Source organism: Canis lupus, chromosome 9, assembly GCF_011100685.1.
Source record: "Canis lupus familiaris isolate Mischka breed German Shepherd chromosome 9, alternate assembly UU_Cfam_GSD_1.0, whole genome shotgun sequence".
In the NCBI taxonomy this organism is placed as follows: domain Eukaryota; kingdom Metazoa; phylum Chordata; class Mammalia; order Carnivora; family Canidae; genus Canis; species Canis lupus.
Window position 1 is genome coordinate 44,155,808 of NC_049230.1, and position 22,668 is coordinate 44,178,475.

General features: G+C 35.4%; 1 protein-coding gene across 4 annotated transcripts in view; it reads left to right on the plus strand.

Moving 5' to 3' along the window:
- NSRP1 (nuclear speckle splicing regulatory protein 1) overlaps nt 1-22,668 on the plus strand; it is a 54,395-nt gene that overhangs the window by 30,108 nt on the left and 1,619 nt on the right. For all 4 annotated transcript variants that reach the window (XM_038548407.1, XM_038548404.1, XM_038548408.1 and 1 more), the window contains 4 exons: nt 13,504-13,560; nt 18,092-18,220; nt 19,588-19,795; nt 20,980-21,088. In XM_038548407.1, the coding sequence (XP_038404335.1) occupies nt 13,504-13,560; nt 18,092-18,220; nt 19,588-19,795; nt 20,980-21,088 (503 nt within the window). The remainder of the gene's footprint in view (nt 1-13,503; nt 13,561-18,091; nt 18,221-19,587; nt 19,796-20,979; nt 21,089-22,668) is intronic.

Below are 22,668 nucleotides of genomic sequence, written 5' to 3' on the forward strand. Positions count from 1 at the left end.
ATTTTACGTTTCCACTACTAATATATGAGAGTCCTAGTTGCTCTAAGTCCTTTGTATGGATATATTGTTACTTTACTTTTTAATAAAACATTTTATTCTTTTAATGTTCTACAACTTGTGTTTACAATTAAATATTTAATAATGCCTGGAATATATTTTGATGTTTGTTAAAAATAAGGTAAGATGTCAGTTTTAATATTTCTTTCAAAAGGCAGACAGTTGTCTCCACCTCATTTTATTAAATAGTCTATCATATTCCCATGGATTTAAAACTTGCCTTCCTAAGAAATTGTTTCAGAAAAATACATTTTTCATCTTTGCCCATTTTTCAAAACCTAAATGTTTAGATATTAGAGAAAAATGTAGAATAAATCAGAAAGTTCTCCACTTGTAATGTGATAAAGTATTTTTTTTTAAAGATTTATTTATTTATTTATGATAGAGAGAGAGAGAGAGGCAGAGACACAGGAGGAGAGAGAAGCAGGCTCCATGCACTGGGAGCCCGATGTGGGACTAGATTCCGGGTCTCCAGGATCTCGCCCTGAGCTAAAGGCAGGCGCCAAACCACTGAGCCACCCAGGGATCCCCATGATAAAGTATTTTAAGGAGGTAAAATTATGAGGATCATGTCCTATATATGAGATATAATTGAATTCTCAATGGAAAACTTGTCATAAGACTTCAGAAATACACATTCATATCTTTTGGATAAAGTATAATTTTCTGTTCAATGCATAACAATTCTAAAGACACAGGTCTGGATGAAGTGATCTCTACCAGATATTTGTATGATTCTACTTCTGATTACTATTTCTGCAGCCTCCTAGCTTAGAAACTTTTATACCATGTTTGGTCCTCTTTTTTTCTTCATTCCTTCTGTCCGTCTGCTTCCAAGTTCTGTTTCTTTTAAAGCATTGCCTAGTTTATCCCATTTATCCATTCCCATGTACTATGGTCTTATAATCTCAGTGCCCCTTAGTCTAATTCCCTATTGTCCATATTACATTGATTCCAGATCATTTTTCTAAATGACTTTTTCATTGAATTAAAAAAATTATTTTTTTGTCTTTGCATCAGAGGGCTCTATTTTTCATAATGTAGTCTGAGTCCAATTTTAGTTCTTAGCACCCATGTAGAAGTCATTTGTTATAATCATCTTGATCTTATTCTTTCCTGCCAGGTTTATATCCTTTTCTTTTCTTTTCTTTTCTTTTCTTTTCTTTTCTTTTCTTTTCTTTTCTTTTCTTTTCTTTTCTTTTCTCTTCTCTTCTCTTCTCTTCTCTTCTCTTCTCTTCTCTTCTCTTCTCTTTTCTTTCTTCCTTCCTTCCTTCCTTTCTTTCTTTCTTTCTTTCTTTCTTTCTTTCTTTCTTTCTTTCTTTCTTTCTTTCTTTCTTTCTTTCTGACTTCATTTATTTAGAGAGAGAGAGTTCAAACATGGAAAAGGGGGGAGGGAGAGACAGAATCCCAAGCAAACTCTGAGCCAAGCACAAAGCCCTACGTGGGGCTCAGTCCCGAGCCAAAATCAAAGAGTCAGACATTCAACCACTTGAGCCACCCAGGCACCCCTAGGTTATTGTATTTCTTTATAGGGTTTCCTTCATTTCTCTCTTTTTTTTAAGATTTTATTTATTTATTCATGAGAGGCAGAGACACAGGCAGAGGGAGAAGCAGACGCCATGCAGGAAGCCCGCAGTGGGACTTGATCTTGGGACCCTGGGATCACGCCCTGAGCCAAAGGCAGACGCTCAACCGCTGAGCCACCCAGGCATCCCTATAGAGTTTCCTTTATGTAATACAACGTTTTTTCCCCATGTTACCTGTCTTTCTAAATTTGCCTTAGACCTTCCTCTTCCATAGATATTTCTTTGACTCTCTCAGACCATAATGTCTTCTCTGAATTTTTAATACCTATAGTAAGTTTCTCCATTTACTCTCTTTGATCCTTGCCCACTTCCTTGGACATGTCAGCTATGCCATTGCCTATTCCCTGTGCCTGAAAAACTATTCTCTCGATCTCATTGTGACTTGTTTTCTTACCTTTTACAGGTCTTTTTTTTTTTAACCTTTAGAGGTCTTGGTTCAAATTACACCTCATTGAGACCTTCCTTGAGTGTCCTATTTTAAATTCAGTCCTCTCTTTAGTCTCTGTACCTTTCTTTGATTTTTTTTTTTCTTTTTTGGCATAGAGTGTAATATATCTGACATAAATTTTACTTGTCTGTTTTTGTTTCCTTACAAGTTCATCAAGGGCAGGGATTTTGTTTATTATTTTTAACCAATGCCTTGAATAGTGCCTTACACATGGCATATGCTCAGTAAATACTTAGATGAATGAATAAATGCTATTAGGTTGGTATTAAGTGTTCTTTAGTTACATAAAGGTATTATTGTTTAGTTTGTTTAGTTCTTTAAAGGTTGGACAGAGTGACCTAGCAACATTAAGTACTAACTGACTGAAGGTGTAGAATTGGAAACTTTGACCACACTAAGGTAGGTGGCACTTAATATTGGTCAAGATACTAAGCATAATTAACTTTCAGTTCTTTTTTTTTTATTTTTTTTTATTTTTATTTTTTTAGCTTTCAGTTCTAAGTAGGATCTTAAAGTTGCTTTTGTTATAATAAATTAGAATAACTCTGGTTACTTAATAAATTACAGTAATCTGGTTATATAAAAATAAGTATTCCTTTCGACCACTTAGAAAATACAGAAAAGTATAGACAATATAAAATGTTCATAGGAATAAAGTAATAGGAATTTATACACTCTTGGTGGGAGGGTGAATTGGTTAGACCACTTTGGAGAACAATTTGTCAGTATTTAGTAAAGTTAAAGATAGGTGACCTACAATGTAACACTTCTCCTAAATAGTTACACGTGTATCCAAATACATGGACAATTTTCATAGCTGCTTTCTTTGGGGAAAAAAGAAAAGGAAATTACTCAAATGAATGTTTATCAGCAGGAGAATGTGTAAAAGTTTCAGGTCATGCAAAATAAACAACATCTGGAGACATACATAGGGAGGTAAACTATTCCTCCACTGTCATAGTCTCTGGCTTTGACTGACATAAGACAAATTAACAGGAGAAAAGCAGAGCTCATTTATATTTATATGGGAGCCCTCACAAGAAATATGAAGACCCAAAGAAGTGACTGGACCTAAGTACTTATACACTAGGTTGAACAGAGCAGAAATTGTGGGAAAATAACCAAAATATATGTATAGACTAAAGAAAGATAGTTATTTTAACAAGGTATGTTTAGATTTCTCTTGGCCTTGACTCCCCATCTTCAGTGATAAGTTCATTCCTACCTTCTGGCACAGGGAAGGCACCTTTCACATGAGAAGTTTATCTTCTGCTTTTAGGAAGAGAAAGGAACGTCTGAGTGTCCTTACATTTAGCTGTTTTTCAAGTGTCTTCAATTCAGAATATGCCAAAAGCAGCATATTTGGATGGCCATGTCCTGAACTCATTCAATACATATGTGGCAAAACTAACATAAAGCAAGGAGATTATATAAACAAAATTTAGGGTGGAAAGGTGGGAGATGAGATTTAGTGAAGGATATATATAGTGACTTTATTGATAATGTTCCATTTCTTAGGCTGGGTAATGAATTCACAGGTATTATGTTATTTTTTTGTACTCTTTTTGTACATAGTTTTTCATAATAATTTTTAAAGGTAGCAGGTATAGGGACAGTTGACAGGGTGTAGGACGTTTGCAAAGAGAGGAGGCTTGAATATAGTTGATAGGGAAAGAAGAGAGACTTGATTAGTAAAAGAGAAGATTTGGTAAATACCTTTAGGGCCTGGTTAAAGAGGTACAGTTGGAAGCTAAGAAATAATTTTCAGGAGTGCTTGGCAGCCCTACTATAGATAGCAGATGGTTGCATGGATCCAAGACTTGTGTTTATCAAGTAGGTATAAAAGATGGGCAGTGGGAGTTTAGATTATTGGCAAGAGTAGCTGAAGATTCACTACTGTAAAGAGTCTAATAGAAAATGGAAAAATCAAGAGATTAGTGGCATCTGTAAGATCAAAGAAAAGATATAGTGGAAATAAATATTCAAGAGAGCTATGCATCTTACTGAAATCTGAAATATTGTAAGTTGCCTTTTTATTTTATACATCGTTAAGAAAACACTACCGGGGTGCCTGAGTGGCTTAGTTAATTGAGCATCTGCCTTCAGCTCAGGTGGTAATCCCAGGGCCCTGGGATTGAGCCCTGCATCAGGCTTCCTGCTCTACAGGGAGCCTGCCTCTCCCTCTCCCTCCCTCTCCCTCTATCTCTTATAAACAAATAAATAAAATCTAGAAAGGAAGGAAGGAAAGAAAAAAGAAAAAAAAAGAAACAGGGGATCCCTGGGTGGCACAGTGGTTTAGCGCCTGCCTTTGGCCCAGGGCGCGATCCTGGAGACCCGGGATCGAATCCCACGTCGGGCTCGCGCGATCCTGGAGACCCGGGATCGAATCCCATGTCGGGCTCCCGGTGCATGGAGCCTGCTTCTCCCTCTGCCTATGTCTCTGCCTCTCTCTTTCTCTCTCTCTCTCTCTCTCTGACTATCATAAATAAATAAACATTTAAAAAAAGAAAAGAAAAAAAGAAAGAAACCACTACCAATTAATCTATGACAGTCTTGGGGCAGCCCAGGTGGCTCAGAGGTTTAATGCCGCCTTCAGCCCGGGGCCTGGTCCTGGAGACCTGGAATCGAGTTCCACGTCAGGCTCCCTGCATGGAGCCTGCTGCTGCTCCCTGTGTCTCTGCCTCTCTCTCTGTGTGTCTCTCATGAATAAATAAATAAAATATTTTTTTAAAAAAATCTTTGATAGTCTTAGGAGTTAGAATTCTAATCATGTTTATTACACAATGCAGTATTGAAAGAGTTCTTTTAGTCTTAAAATGTAAGTTTTTACTATTATTCTTATACATATATAAAAGCAAAATAGGAATGAAAATAATTAGTTAAGGGATCCCTAAAACTTTTTCAAATCCAGAATTTTTTGTTTGTTTTTTTCTTAATAGTCGTGAGGTTGTGAGTTCTTGTTTTTAGATTTTCCAAAGGATGCATATGAGGGAGTCATCATCAGTCTTTATTTGGACTTTCTTTTTCCTTTTTTTTTTTTTTTTTTTGGACTTTCTTTTTCATTCAGACTCATTGATGACTGTATTTTTCCAAGTTTATCATTCTTTCTGACATCAAGCTTAATAGTCATAGGATGGTATTTGGAGGTGGTAAACTAGGCATGTTAAGTAGTAGTCCCAAGAGGGAGTCCAAAGTAAATTGTCTCTACCGAACAGCATAATGTTAAATACTACGTCACCAACACTTGATGACACTCATTCTGCAAGTTTTGATGCTGACACCATGTAATACTCACACACATGCAGATAGAACCAACTATATTAAGAATACCTCTTAATCAACAGTAGTTAGATGATGCCCACTGATTATAAAGCGTATCCTGATTTCATTGATACAAGGATGTGAAATAATGTACATCTTCTATTCAGTGAAATTTGGTAGAAGAGTAGTGGTTGTTGGATTGGTTGTCTAGATTCATAGTTTCAGAGCCAGGTCAGTCACAGATAATGGCAAGATGAGCATGATAGGGTGGCTAAGTAGAGAGGAGACCATTATAACTGGACCTGAGGAAAATAAGGTCAGGTCAAAGTGTTGTATGGTTATCTATGATGATGATGGCATAATCAGGGTGTCAGAAATAGTAATATAAATTGAGAGTAAAAGGGATAAAAGTAACAGTCACATGGCATGCAGGGATTATAAAGGACTTCATGGGAAGGTTTTAGTCAAGGTAAAGACACAAGAAGCAATGTGACCATAATATGGAAAGGGATGATTATTATTAGCAGGAGACTTACTTCCTGAGTAGTGCTTCCTGAGACGCTACTTCCTGAGTAGCGAATGTGGACTAATATGGATATAGCATTAAAGTTTGCCCCATACATTAAATGTTGTTGAAAACAAATTTTTAAATGGCTGTGGAACTTTCTGTTGAAAGGTATACAGCTTACTTAACTGATCTTTTTTTTTTTTTTTTTAAGTTTTTATTCATTTATTCATGCGAGACACACACAGAGAGAGATAAGCAGAGACACAGGCAGAGGGAGAAGCAGGCTCCATGCAGGGAGCCTGACATGGGACTTGATCCCAGGTCTCCAGGATCCCGCCCTGGGCTGAAGGCAGCGCTAAACCGCTGAGCCACTGGGGCTGCCCTTAACTGATCTTCTGATGTTAAGAAGTTAGGTTGCTTCAAGTTTTTCACTAATGTGAATGGATATCCCGTCATATATAATACAATGAATATCATAGCACCAAAATCTTTTTGTATATTTTTGTATATCTTTTTTTATATATCCATACAACAAACTCCTGAAAGTGGAATTACTGGATCAAAAGAAGTGGTTATTTTTTTCAGGCTTTTAATACATTTTGCCAAATTGGAACCATTTCACACTTCTCACAATGTAAAAGTATATATTTAGTCATTACCTTGCCAGTATTAGATGATTAGAACTCTAAAAATCTTTATCAGTTTGATAGATAATAAAAGTACTTTCATCTCTTTAGTTATTAGTAAGATTCAGTTTCAGTTCATTTTTTCATACTTAATGGCCCTTTATGTTTACTCTTAATTTTCTGTTGATAGTCATGTCCATTTTTTGTCTGAGCTTATATAATAAAAATTTTGTATCTTTTTTGCAGCCCTTAAACAAGCTTTGTACATACAAAAGAGTCATGTGAATGTGGACAAACAAAGCTCATAATAGAGATTACTGAGTTGTAGGACCTTTAGTAAATGATCTGTTGCTAAGTTAAAAAAAGATAAAGAACAGGAAGTTTTCATTTCTAAGTTCTCAGAGCACAACCAAAAATTATAGCCATAAGCCATTTATTTGAGGAAGGACTGATTCTTGAACTATTTTTTCTTTAGTTGCAAACCATTTTGGATAAGTGGATAGGTAAACATCTTATTTCATAAAGAAGGCTATATGAGATTTTTAAAAATTTTTGACTTATGGAAAAAGACCGATTTCTGAAAAAAAAATACTCAGACCCCTTTTCTGAATTTTTGGGTTTTTCTTATTTTAAAAATTTTTTTGTTTAATTTTATAAAATATTTTTGTGACTAAAGAAAGGTAATTCAGTAATAAAAACTAATGGGCCAGTATCTTATTTCTTTCCTAGTGTCATTAAACTATATTCTGTGTATTGGTGAAGGAGCTCTGGTAATACATATAAAGCTATTTCTCTTCTGGCAGTTCTCACAGCCCAGGAGTCAACCCATCTGAACATCCATGGTGATGTAAGAAATGTGCAATTGTGTGATTTCTCCTGTATTTATCTGAGTTGTGAAGGTTTTCAAAACCATTTTCCTTTTAATTCAGTCATAATCTGACTACATCCCAATGAAATAAACACTAGATTGATTAAATAATTTTTATTCTCTACACAGAACAATGAAGGTAGTAAAGACCAACTAGTTTTTTATTTGGAGTGTTTTTCTTTCTTTCTTTTTTATTTTTATTTTTTTAATTTTTTTTTATGGAGTGTTTTTCTTTCTTTCTTTTTTATTTTATTTTATTTTTTTAATTTTTTTTTTTGTGGAGTGTTTTTCTTAATTCTGCAGTTTATGGTGCCTGTACTTGATAACCACATCTGTGTGTGTGTGTGTGTGTGTGTGTGTGTGTGTGTGTGTGTAGAGGGAATAGTATATTGTTATATATTATTAGTAGGTATAAAATAGACCTGGCATTTTATCTCCTTTTTCTTTATGTTCATTTTTTATTTGGAATTAAAGTTAATAGAAACCTACCAACTCTTAGATTAGACAAAAAATTAACATGTTGGGGTACCTGGCTGGCTCAGTGGTTGAGTGTCTGCCTTTGGCCTAGGTCGTAATCCTGGAGTCCTGGGATTGGGTCCTGCCTTGGGCTCCCTGCAGGGAGGCTGCTTCTCCCTCTGTTTGTGTCTCTGCCTCTTTATGTGTGACTTGCATGAATCAATAAATAAAATCTTTAAAAAAAATTAACATGTTGATCAAAAATGATTCCTCTCCCCCTTTCAGTGTTGTACACATAGCAGGTTCTCAGAACATGTTTGTTGAGTGAAATTGAAATATTTGCAAGGAAATACTACTTGAGGTTTTACAAAAGGTTATTTCCCTGAGATTTTTGGTATAAAACCTATTTTGAAAGATTGGTATGATAAATTACTAATGTATCATTTATAACTTCAGTTATTTTTTCTTTAAGATAAAGGTCCGGGGTGCCTGGATGGCTCAGTTCATTTAAGTGTCTAACTCTTGGTTTTGGCTCCGGTTATGATTTCAGGGTGGTAAGATCAAGTAGGGCTCTGCAATGATTATGGAGCCTACCTAAGATTCTTTTTTTTTTTTTTTTTTAATTTTTTATTCTTTTTTTTAAAATTTTTTATTTATTTATGATAGTCACACACAGAGAGAGAGAGAGGCAGAGACACAACACAGGCAGGGGTGCAGGCTCCATGCACCGGGAGCCCGACGTGGGATTCGATCCCGGGTCTCCAGGATCGCACCCTGGGCCAAAGGCAGGTGCCAAACCGCTGCGCCACCTAGGGATCCCCATCTTTTTTTTTTCTTTTTAAGATTTTATTTATTTGTGAGAAGCAGAGAGAGAGGCAGAGACACAGGCAGAGGGAGTAGCAGGCTCCATGCAGGGAACCCGATGTGGGACTGGATCTAGGGTCTTCAGGATCACACCCTGGGCCCAAGGCAGGCACTAAACCGCTGAGCCACCCAGGCTGGCCAAGATTCTTTTCTTTCTGTCTGTCCCTCCCTATCACTTGCTCATTCTCTCTTAAAAAGAAAAGATAATATAAAGACCCTTACAGGGAGTAATTTTTTATCTTCCTACATTTAAAACTAATGGTAATTTGTGGTTTTATTAAAAGGCACGGTTACTGAATACTCTCTTGTATTATCCTGTGAATGAATTGGTTTTCAAACATAAAATTTGAATAATTGCCTGCCTGCTCGTTTTTGGAACTAATCAATTAATTACTGTATTGTGTGATTAGGTCACTCACATTCAACCTTAATCATTTTATTTAACAGCTGTTTTTCCTTAGGTCATTTGTAGGCTAGAATATTTTGTGGCAAGAACTAAAGGGTTTTGTGATATCTGTACTAAAGAAAATACATTCCTTTAACATAATGCTGAGTGAAAAAAGCCAATCTCAAAATGCTTCTATTTATTAAACATTCATGAAGTAACATACAGAGATAAGGAATAGATTAGTGGTGTCAGGGATTAGGGATGAGGAGAAGAGGTGATATGGCTATAAAGGGGTAACACAGAGGAATCGTGTTGGTACAGTTAAATATCTTGATTAAGATGGTAGTTACAAGAAGCTATACATGTCATAAAATAGCATAGAACTGTACACATATTTTCACAAATGTACAACTGGTAAAAATCTAAATAAGCTCTGTGGCTAGAACCAATGTCTGTTTCCTGGTTGATATTGTACTGTAGTTAATACAAGATGGGGGAGGATAGGTAAATGGCCTCCCTATACATGTCTTACAAGTACCTGTGAATTTATAATTATGTCAGAACAAAGTTTTGGAAAATATACCTTGACAAGAACTCCACCCTAAACCAAAACAATTTTTAAAGGCAGATACCCATTCAGTTGGCATCTCCTTGGTATCAAGTCCCACCATCCAGTTATTACTATAGCAGTGTAGTAGAGGACTCCCTCAAAGAAGAGTTCTTTTTTAATCTACTCATGCTTTGAGGAATGTACTCTCATTTATAAGCAGTTCCTAGGAAAGCCACTATCAGTTCTAGAAAACCCATTCCTTAGCTATGCCATAGTTCCCATGACTAGTGATGGACTCAAATGTACGGATCCTCCATTTTCCTGTTTATTGATATATTGAATATCAAACCTTAAGGAATCTTAGCACACAAAACATGCACAGCCTTTTGAATATTCAACAGAATAGATGTTTCTCTTTTAGTAGATGTAAATTGAATCATACTGTACAACTCTGAATAAATTCCAATCTTATATTTTATTAACTATGCTGATAAATATATTAGACATAGTTTGCATGCTTTGTGGTAAACACTTTGGTTTAATTGTAGTACTGTTTTCCCACAACTTATTGTTTAGATATAAACAATATTTTTTTGAGCACTTCTTTGAGCCAGGTAGTTGCTAACCACTTTTTACAGATTATGTCATTTAATCCTTGTGAGGATTAAAGAACCTTGTAAAGTGTAGGTACTGTTACATAGATGAGTAACATACCTGAAATAAGACAGCTAATAAGAGAAAGAACAGTTTGAATCTTGGTTAGATTCCTAAGCCATTATTCTGTACTTCCTTTTTATACCATACAATAAAGGAATTCTAAAGTTCAAGGCTGATGTGTTGGTGGTTATTATATATCCCCACTGAGCCGGGAGCCTGAGGCGGGGCTCCATCCCAGGACCCTGGAATCATGATCTGAGTCAAAGGCAGACATTGCCAACTGAGCCACCCGAGCACCAGAATATTTTCAATTTATGATATGTTTATCAGGATATAACCTCATCATAAGTTGAGAAATGTTCATAAATTTAAAGTTGAGTCTTAAAATTTTATTAGTATTTTAATTCAAGGATATCTCTAACGACTTGGAAAAACAACCTTTAAAATGTAAAATCTGTGCAGCCCCGGTGGCACAGCGGTTTAGCGCCGCCTGCAGCCCAGGGTGTGATCCTGGAGACCCTGGATCGAGTCCCACGTCAGGCTCTCTGCATGGAGCCTGCTTCTCCCTCTGCCTGTGTCTCTGCCTCTCTATCTCTCTGTTTCTCTATTGAATAAATAAATAAAATCTTAAAAAAAAAATCAATCAAATGAGCTTCAAAAGGAGATAATCTATGACTTTTTCAGCTTAGGTTCAGAACTACTTCTTTATCCCCTGATGGTGCTGTTGAAATTCCAGGGATACAAGTCTGTGAATAGAATACGTAAAATTATTGTACTCCCCTCCATTGTGATACTACCCTGTAAGTAATATCTGATTTTTTCCAAAGGTCAGAGAGACATCATCCTTCAAAACAGCCAAAAACATGGAAATAAAACCTCTTGTCTCAGTATATATATATATATATACTTTTCGTTGGAAAGGCTCTTCCCAGTCTGCTTATACCATATTATGAGAGTCTAAAAAGTACTAGCTCTATGTTTTATTTTTCTAAGTTCAGTAGTTTGAGTTGAAACAATTTGAAAGTGACAGCGGGGCTGCCCCGGTGGCTTAGCGGTTTAGCACTACCTTCAGCCCAGGGCATGATCCTGGAGACCCCAGATCGAGTCCCACGTCAGGCTCCCTGCATGGAGCCTGCTTCTCCCTTTGCCTGTGTCTCTCTCTCTCTCTCTCTCTCTCTCTCTGTGTCTCTAATAAGTAAATATCTTTTAAAAAATGTAAAAAAAAAAAAAAAAAGACAGCAGTTGAACTGTGACCAAATGGAGGAGAGAGGAAAAAATAATAAAGGCAAGTAAAAGTCTAGTATTTGGAGACTTCTAGTCAATTCTTAAGACATTATTAAGTCAATGATCAAGAAATATTTAATTTATACTGGTTAGAAAGACTGAAATATTAAAAATTGGAAGGAATTTATGAGATATGCTTATTAGAATATTTAATATTTTTTAAGGTTTAAAATGGACATTCTAATGAGTAAAATGTATTATTACATGATAGGGAAATTTGTATTAAATGAGTGATAAATGTAATACACAAGTAACACACTTAGCATAGCACCTGGCTCCGTAAATGTTAGCTATTGTTTTTGTTAATAATATCTTTTCCTCTAGTTGTAGTCCATTTACTGTCACCTAAAATGCCCTTAGTTCTTTGCCTATCCACTTCTTTAATTTATTAAATATGTGTTCGATTATTTGAATTGCCTTTGTGAATTAACTTTATCTCCATGGTCATAGGGAACTAGAATTAGGTTTATTTTTTCTGTTCTGTTTGTTGCCATGGAAGACAAAGGAAGCACCACTTGATATTGTACAGCTGAAAGCAGCAAATGTCAATAGGCTAGAAAACTAGCCTAGGGCTGAGGATTATATTTTTCAATAAAAGATAAATTCATCAGTAGACTCATTTTAAGATACAATTCACATAACATAAAATTCACCCTTTTAAAGTATACATTTCAGTGTTAATATATTTACAGAACCTTATACTTTTAAGACAATATTTTTTTAAAGATTTATTTATTTATTTATGAGAGAGAGAGAGACGGAGAGAAAGAGGCAGAGACACAGGCAGAGGGAGAAGCAGGCTCCATGCCGGGAGCCTGACGCGGGACTCGATCCTGGGACTCCAGGATCGCGCCCTGGGCCAAAGACAGGTGCCAAACTGCTGAGCCACCCAGGGATCCCCTTAAGACAATATTTAAGTAGTTTAATTATATATATATATAAAGTTTAGCTGTAAATGTTTACTTTCACCCATGTGGTTACTACTTCCTAAACACCTCTTGGCTTCTCTTAAATTCTTTTTGGTTCAGGTCTGTCATATCTCTTTTAGGAACACTTTCTTGATTCTGTGCTCCCACAGACTTTTTTAATCCCTTTATTATATATAGCATATCACATCTATATTGTAGTTATCTCTTTAGTTACTTGTCTTCCCTTTCAGACCATTTATCTTTCAGGGATAGAGCCTATAATTTTCTTTACTATCTTCAGGAGCTGGAACACCTTAGTACATATTTATTGAATGATTATAACCACTGATAGTTTTAGCTTAAGCATGTACTAAGCCTTAAGCATATACTGATAACTTGATATACTATATACAATATGCTATATTAAAAATATGTGCTAGGGATGCCTGGGTGGCTTAGTGGTTGAGTGTCTGCCTTTGGTTCAAGGCATGATCCTGGGGTCCCCAGACCAAGTCTTGTCGGTGGGTTCCCTGCGGGGAGCCTGCTTTGCCCTCTGCCTATGTCTCTGCCTCTCTCTGTGTGTCTCGAATGAATGAATAAATAAATAAATCTTTAAAAAATAAGTATAAAAAATGTGCTTTTTGTTGCTGAGAATCATACCATTAAATGTGTTGGAAGGGACCAGTGCTCCCCCACCCAACACATGCACACTCACATACTCACATTCACATGTGCATACAAAATAAATTGTAGTCCATAGAGATTGAGTACCTTAGTGGTGAAGTTGGGAATAAAAGGCCACATCACCTCATTTTTTTCCTGTATCACTCTTATACCTTACAGCCTACTGTCTTGATTTATAACAAAAATTCATTTATTTCTTAAGGTTTTGGTAAAGACTTTGAAAATGTAATTTACTTATAATATTTTTCATAATACTTTTCTGGTTTTTCGTATAAGTAAGGAACTAGTTGCCAGCCAGAATACTTGAAAAGAAATTTTCAATTGGCTTAAACAGTGACAACATTTTTATGTTTTATAGACCTCCGTGAGTGAAAGCCTTCAAAGGGAAGCTGCTAAGAAGCAAGCAATGAAACAGGTAAGGTGGCTGAGTAAATATATGTATTTGGTGAAATAAATATTTTCAGCCCACATTTTTATTTTATTTTATTTTATTTATTTTATTTTATTTTATTTTATTTTATTTTATTTTTTTTATTTTATTTTATTTTATTTTATTTTATTTTATTTTATTTATTTTATTTTATTTTATTTTAAGATTTTATTTATTTATTCATGAAAGACACACACACAGAGAGAGGCAGAGACACAGGCAGAGGGAGAAGCAGACTCCATGCAGGGAGTCCAATGTGGGACTCTGTCCCAGGTCTCCAGGATTAGGCCCTGAGCTGAAGGCAGCGCTAACACGCTGAGCCACTCGGGCTGCCTCACCCCATATTTTTAAATGTCAGGTTTGGTATCTAGGTCCTGAGACTAAGCAGTATAGCTATGTATAGAGAGATAATATTATCTTGACCCTCATTTTCTGAAAATGTTTAAAATATTTCTTGATTTACATATATTTCAGGGTTTTGTGATAAATTTTAAAGAAAAAAGCACAATAGAGAATTAGCTCTTTATTGCTCTGTTGTAGATTAAACCCATTTCTGCTTTCAGCTGACTCAGTAGTCAGTCTTACAGTGGATTATATGGTTTAATAATTCTTACTAGTGAGCCTTGCTTAAAAAAAGTCTCTTCACACCAAAGTGATTTCATCATTATATAATTATTTGAAATTAATCTACTAAGAATGGGGAATATCTGATAATTCTTAATAGATTTCTCTCGCACTTTATATAGTGCTCTATAGTATTTCCGAGCACTTTTTTGTAAATACATTATATTTTTTAAATTCTCACAAATCTGCCCATGATCTGATTAAGAAATCTGAAGGTTCAAAAGGATAAATTACCCCTTATGATCACACAGCTAATTACAGAACTAGGCCTGAAGGTTTACTAATTTTTCTACTACACCATTGAATCTTCGATTTAGCTGTTGCAAAACATAATGAAATTAAACAATGACACGGTACCTTTCTTTTTAATTTTTTCCCCTCCACATTTTCTTTATCCTTTAGCATCTATGTCTCCCTACTCTACCTGAATCCTGTATAGGAATGAATTTGTTAAATACTTTCTAATGTGCCAGACATTATGGTAACCACTTTCTAAGAATTAACTTCTTAAAATAATCCTCTAAGATAGACGCTCTTAAAATCTTCATTTTATAATTGAGGACTGGAAGGCAGAAGGATTTATGTGACTTTCATGAAGTCTCATAGTTTAACCCAAGCAGTACAATTGCAGAGCTCATGCTTTTAGTAACTATGTTTACTGCTACTCCGAGGAATGGCACAGAATTATATATTTTGGTTATGTTAATGAAAGTGGAATATACTGTGTAATTCAGCAGTCTGAAAATGATTTAATGTGCAATTTTAAAAAATGTGATTTTTTTTAACATAAATGCTGAAATGCTTTGAGTTATAATTTTAGAGCTCTAGAATTTTTAGAGACCATCAGAGTTCAACTTCTTCACCATATTGATGAAAGAATTAGTTATGGAGAATCTGGTGACTTTTCTAAGGTCATGTAGTTATCTTGTTTTCTAGTTTATTCTGACATTTTTTGTGTTGCCTTTCCTTACCTATTTAAAGCATAAATCCCAAATTTAACTTTATTCTTAATCCTAGCTGTCCCAAACTACATTTTCTCTTAGTGAGATTTTTTTTCTCATAGTTTGCTTGAAAGTTAGGAGTGCTGCTATGCTCTTCATGTACCTTTTCCCTCCTGCTGCTTTCACAGAGCTGGAACATCTGTACTTCCTGCTTTTCACTTTATTCTCCACTAACTAACTTTTATGATGAAGAATACTAACTTGACTACTATATCTAAGATAAAATACTCTTAGAAATGGAGTATTTTATTTTTTCTTATTATTTTTATTTAAATTCAATTAATTATGGGATCCCTGGGTGGCGCAGCGGTTTGGCGCCTGCCTTTGGCCCAGGGCGTGATCCTGGAGACCCGGGATCGAATCCCACATCGGGCTCCCGGTGCATGGAGCCTGCTTCTCCCTCTGCCTGTGTCTCTGCCTCTCTCTCTCTCTCTCTCTATGTGACTATCATAAGTAAATAAAAAATAATAATAAAATAAATAAATTCAATTAATTAACTTATAGTGTATTATTAGTTTCAGAGGTAGAGTTCAGTGATTCATCAGTTGTATATAACACCCAGTGCTCATTACATCACATGCCCTCCTTAATGCCTGTTACTCAGTTATCCTATACCTTCACCCTTCTCCCCTTCAGCAACCCCCAGTTTGTTTCCTATGATTAAGAGTCTCTTATGCTTTGTCTCCCTCTCTGATTGCATCTTGTTCTTTTTCCTTCCCGCCCCCTATGCTCCTCTGTTTTGTTTCTTAAATTCCACATATGAGTGAAATCATATAATTGTTTTGGATTGGCTTATTTTTCTTAGCATAATACCCTCTAGTTCTATCCATGTTGTAAATGGCAAGGTTTCTTTCCTTGCCTTCCTTCCTTCCTTCCTTCCTTCCTTCCTTCCTTCCTTCCTTCCTTCCTTCCTTTTGTTCCTTCCTTTTTTTAAGATGGCAAATACACCATTGTGTGTGTATATATACATATGTATATACACACACATATATATACATATATATGTGTATATACACACACACGCACACACAACATCTTCTTGATCCCATCTGTTGATAGACATCTGGGCGCTCTCCATAGTCTTGCTATTGTGGACATGGCTGCTATAAACCTTGACATGCAGGTGCCCCTTCAGATCACTACGTTTGTATCTTTGGGGTAAATCCCTAGTAGTACAATTGCTGGGTGAAGGGTAGCTCTATTTTTAACTTTTTGAGGAACCTCCGTACTGTTTTGCAGAATGGCTGTACCAGCTTGCATTCCCTCAGCAGTGTAAGAGGCTTCCCCCTTCTCTGCATCATCGCCAACATCTGTCATTTCCTGACTGGTTAATTTTAGCCATTCTGACCAATGTGGGGTGGTATCTTATTGTGGTTTTGATTTGTATTTCCCTGATATTGAGTGATGTTGAGCATTTTCCTTTGTCTCTTGACCATTTGAAGATCTTCTTTGAAGAAATGTCTATTCATGTCTTCTGTCCATTTCTTGATTGGATTATTGATTCTTTCATCCATTTTGCATCTGTTTTTGTGTATGGCATAAGAAAATGTCCAGTTTTGTTCTTCTGCATGTGACTGTCCGATTTTCCCAACACCATTTGTTGAAGAAACTTTTTTCCATTGAATGTTTTTTCCTGCTTTGTCAAAGATTAATTGACCATAGAGCTGAGGGTCCGTTTCTAGGTTCCCTGTTATGTTCCATTGATCTGCGTGTCTGTTTTTCTGCCAGTACCGTACGGTCTTGATGATTAAAGCTTTGTAATAGAGCTTGAAGTTCAGAATTGTGATGCCACCAACTTGGTGTTCTTTTTCAACATTCCTTTGGCTATTTAGGGTCTTTTCTGGTTCCATACAAATTTTAGAATTCTTTTTTCCAGCTCTGTGAAAAAAGTTGATGGTATTTTAATAGGGATTGCATTTAATCTATAGATTGCTCTAGGTAACAGACATTTTAACAGTATTCTAAGCCATGAGCATGGAACATTTTTCCATTTCTTTGTGTCTTCCTCATGAGGTATCTTTCATGAGTGTTCCATAGTTTTCTGAGTATAGATTCTTTGCCTTTTTGGTTAGGTTTATTTCTAGGTGTCTTATGGTTTTGGGTGCAATTGTAAATGGGATAGATTCCTTAATTTCTCTTTCTCCTGTCTCATTTTTAGTGTATAGAGATACAACTTATTTCTGTGCATTGATTTTATGTCCTGCCACTTTGCTGAATTCCTGTATGAGATCTAGCAATTTTGGAGTGGCATCTTTTGGGTTTTCCACATAGAGTATCATGTCGTCTGCAAAGAGTGAGAGTTTGACTTCTTTGCTGATTTGGATGCCTTTTAAGAAATGGGGTATTTTAATAGATGACATTTTCTTTCTTTCTGTTCTTTTATCTGGACAGTGCACAGAACTGATGATGGCAATATTATCTTACTCCCTATTTCATCGGAAAAGCTATTAAATGTCATCATTAGATGTAATGTTTTCAGTAGGTGTTTGGCAGCTATCCTCAAGCTAAGCTCAGAAATTCTTTTTTTGATCTTGGTTTGAGGTGTTGTTTGTTTATTTTTTAAAATCATATATGAATGAACTGTATAAAATAGATAATACAACAACTTGGAATGTAAATACAGTTACTATCCTCATTTTTTTAGATGAAAACTGAGACACAAAAAGAGTACACAAACTTGCCCAGAGTAGCTAGTAAGTATAGAGCCAGGATTGAAACCCAGGCAGCCTGGCTCCAGACCGGTGTTTATATTTTCAGTCTGAAATGTGATTCATAGAATTTTTATAATATATATCTGATTCACGATCCTCTCTCAAAAAAATTACCTAAGACTTTTTATGTATTAGCTGGCTTATATTTTTTAGACATGTTTGTTTGTTTGTTTATTTTAGACCAAACTAGAAATCCAGAAGGCCCTTGCAGAAGATTCCACTGTATATGAATATGACAGTATTTATGATGAAATGCAGAAAAAAAGAGAGGAAAATAATCCTAAATTGCTTTTGGGAAAAGACCGAAAGGTTTGTATCTGAAAATACAAATTTATTTGACCTTAACTGTATTTTAAAGATTTATTTCTTTATTTTAGGGTATCTGCATCTGCAAGTGAGAAGGGAAGAGGGAGAGGGAGAGAATCTCAAGCAGATTCCCCATTGAGTGCAGACCCTGACACAGGGCTTGATTCTCACTACCCTGAGATCATGACCCGAGCTGAAATCAAGAGTTGGATGTTTAACTAACTGAGCCACCCAGGCACCCCTTGACCTGAATTTGTTGTTGTTGTTGTTGTTGTTGTTAAAGATTTTATTTATCTATTTGAGAGAGAGAGATAGCAAGAGAGCGCATGAGTCCGGGACAGGGAGAGGGAGAAGCCAGCTCCCCACTGAGCAGGAAGCCCAACATGGGTCTTGATCACAGGATCCCAGGACCACGACCCAAGCCGAAGATGGCCGCCTAACCAACTGAGCCACCAAGCACCCCTTGACCTACATTTTATATCAATCATATTTTAGCATGAGGATGATATGAGGAAAAGCTTTCAGGTATTTAAATTGTGAAGAGCCCCCAGTTCCAGATGATATAGATTTGATTTAGAACCCAGGAAACCCTAGGTTTAGTATCCTACTAAAGTGAATAAATTATCTAAGAATAAAAGCAATAAGTTTTCTTACTTGCTTTAACCCCTTCACAAATAAATTTTTTAAATTTTTTTCTTGAAATTTTTTTTCTTAGAAAATCTTTATATTAATAACTCCTCTTTTCATATTTTATGCTTTATCATCCTCTCATCTCAGTTCAGATTTTCTATCACTTTTTCTTTCACAAACATAGATTTTTAAAGATCTTTGCATTTTATAGTATGTACAAGTAGGGTGCTGGTGTAAAATTGCCACTATTTTTTTTTTTAAGTAGGCTCCACATGGAGCCCAGTGTGGGGCTTGAACTCACGATCCCAAGATCAACACCTGAGCTGAGATCAAGAGTTGGACGCTTAACTGACTGAGCCACTCGGGCACTCCCCACTGTTCTTTTAAATAACCGTATATCAACTAATGTGAAAATCTAGTAAAAACCTTTCTGATTCACTTATCTATTGAAGTACTCAGAACAATACCTGTAAAAAGTATGAAAACACAGTGGAAAAATTACTTAGTTTGAAATTTTAAAAAAGTAAAATGGCATTTTGAATAATTTCTGTCTTTACACTTAAATATTTATTGAAAAGACTTTTAGTTTCAGCCTTGCTAGTAAATTTATATTGAATTTTGAGAGGATGAGGATCCCACTTATTTGGATTAGCCATTTTTATCTTAATTCATGATTAAAAATAGAATATTCTTAATTTTTATTTTTTATTCTTCCTAAGTAATCTTATTTTTCCCCCTAGCCCAAGTATATTCACAACTTACTAAAAGCAGTTGAGATCAGAAAAAAGGAACAAGAAAAGAGAATGGAAAAGAAAATACAAAGAGAACGAGAAATGGAGAAGGGAGAGTTTGATGATAAGGAGGCATTTGTGACATCTGCTTATAAGAAAAAACTGCAAGAGAGAGCTGAAGAGGAAGAAAGAGAGAAAAGGGCTGCTGCACTAGAAGGTGAACTGGAAGAGGGAGGAGGGGAGAAGGAAACAAGCAGCAAAATTCTGCCCTGTGGTTTAGCCATGTGCTCTGTCCCTGAACTCCTAGATGATAATGTTATGGTCCTCATTTATGTGTATGAATTCAAGATGTAGTTATGATATTCTGTAGTATTATAAAACAGAAAAGATGATGACTGAAAACACAGCTGCACTCTCAGTAACTATTACTTCTACTGGACTTTTCACAACTCTCCTTTTATTGCTTAAAACTATGGTTGTTACAAGTCATTGCCTTAGAAAATGATTCCAAATATAAAAACCTTTGTTACAAGGCACAACACCACAATATTTGTCAGAAACAATATAAACTAAGATTTAAATCTAACTTGTATTTTCTGGGTTTAGAAAACTAGAATAACATCACTCAAGGATGGGCATTTAGAAAAAGAATAACAGGGGATCCCTGGGTGGCGCAGCGGTTTGGCGCCTGCCTTTGGCCCAGGGCGCGATCCTGGAGACCCGGGATCGAATCCCACGTCAGGCTCCCGGTGCATGGAGCCTGCTTCTCCCTCTGCCTGTGTCTCTGCCTCTCTCTCTCTCTCTGTGACTATCATAAATAAATAAAAAAAAAAAAAAAAAATTTAAAAAAAAAAAAAAAAAAAAAGAAAAAGAATAACATTAATTCAAGAAATAACAGAAGATGTGCAGGAGCCAAAGAATGTCTTAGTACTTTATTTCAGTATTTTCTACTCATGGTCATTTCTCAAGATCTAAGTACATTGTGTTCTTTTAAATAGCTTAATTGGCAAATATTCATCAATTTTAAATAGAAGAAAATTAAATCTATAATATTATGTCTAACCATGTACTGGGTATTCATCTAGAATACCAGTTTATATGTTTTCTGTGAAAGACCACATAAATATTTTAGGCTTTGTTTACCATATGATTTTTGCTAGAGCTACTCAGTTCTGCCTTTCTAAGGCAAAAGCAGCCTTAATAAATGAACAAGGCTACATCCGATAAAATTTATTTACAAAATAATATAGGCCACATTTGGCCTGAACGCTGTAGTTTGCCAACTACAGATCTAGAGAGTAGTTTTATACACTCTGTATGTTACATTGTCTACACCATAAAATTGAACTGTGTTGTGCCTTGTTGAATATTTTCCTCTCGCTTTTGCCTTCCCTCTCTTAGCACGTTTGGATGTAACCAAGCAGAAAGATCTCAGTGGATTTTATAGACACCTATTAAATCAAGCAGTTGGTGAAGAGGAAGTACCTACATGCAGCTTTCGTGAAGCCAGGTGAGACATGGCATATGGAATATTAGAAGAAAGAAGAAAGATTCTGTTCATAATCTATAATTGTGGGATCATTTTAACCCTTTGAAAGATAGGGGATTACAGCATTGCATATTGTGTTGTCAGTTAAACCTGATCTAATTGAATTGCTAGGGATTTATACTTTCTTAATTAAAAACCTGCAGATTTAGTTCAAATATTTCTATTCTGCAGTAATCCTACAGGTATTTTCAGATAGTATATAGAATAAGTGGTTTATTTTCGTAAGTAGAACATGGCATCTATAAAACATAAGATTCATGTATCAAGGGCTAGAAATGTACCACCTAATAATGTAGCCACTAGGCACATGTAGACTGTTGAAGACCTAAAATTTTGGTCATAGTAGCCACATTGTAAGTACTCAGTTGCCACATTTGGCTAATGGCTACCATATTAGATGGCACAGATATGAACATTACAATTTCTGTAGATATGTCCATTAGCACTGACATAGAAAGTAAGTATTGGAGGGGTTTTTTGGATAAAATCATAAAGTATTGTAAGAATGGTGAAATGACTGTTATAGGTATATAGCTAAAGGTAAAGGGGAGAATTTGTCCTGAGCTCATATCTGAGTAAATGGTTTTTTGGAGCAGAAACCTCAGATTAGAGGATCTAAGTCTGTATTGCTGCTGAAGGAAAGAGGGGAATTATGACTAAAGAGACGGAATCAGATTTATACTTTGCTCTGCCAAATGCTGGGTTTGATTACAAAATTGATGAAAATTATAAGTCTTAGAAAGTATATTTGAAGAGAGATTTTTGAATGGAAAAAGAATTTCTATTAGAGTTTCATCAGGAATAGTTGTGAGGCCAGCCATGAAACTCCATAATGTCATTTGGTAGTTGTACTTTTCTTGGAGTCTAATAATAGAATTTCTAACTATTAGATAATCCTTTAGCCCAGACAATTCTGCCAGCAATTCCCAGAGAACCACAGTTGTTCTGTTAGTATGATTATTAAGTAATCCATAAGAATGAATGTGTGATTGATGTAAATAAATTAGCCACACTTATCAGTTGGGAAAATGTAAGTTATGTAAACAATTTTTAGTGTTAGTGATTGTAATCAGGTGGATTCACAAATTCCCATTTTGTTGTGATAGGTGCCAAAGGGTTATATCAGGAAGGTTGTGCTTTTTTAATCATAAGAGATTATTTAGTGATATTTAGAATTAGATTTCACTGTGAAAAAAAATCATCTTTACTTATTTTGAGGACTATTTTTAAATTTTTTAAAGAGAGAAAAATCCAGCAAAGAGCTGCAACTTGAACTTCATGTTGTGAAAATAGTACTTAGATCCAGAATATATCTTACTTTTCCCAATTATTCTTTGTCATGTCTATAAAAATGTTAATGCCTGAAGGTTCTAGTGGTCCAATACAGAAAGCCTGATTTTCTCTATTTCACTTCTACCTTTTTCTGAAAATATTCTAAATGGTTAGAAAATACTAGTTGGCAAATGTTTACAAGTTAAATAGCACCTTTTGCATTTAGTAGTTGTATAGGTTTAAGTATTGAGAAAAATTGCATGAACACT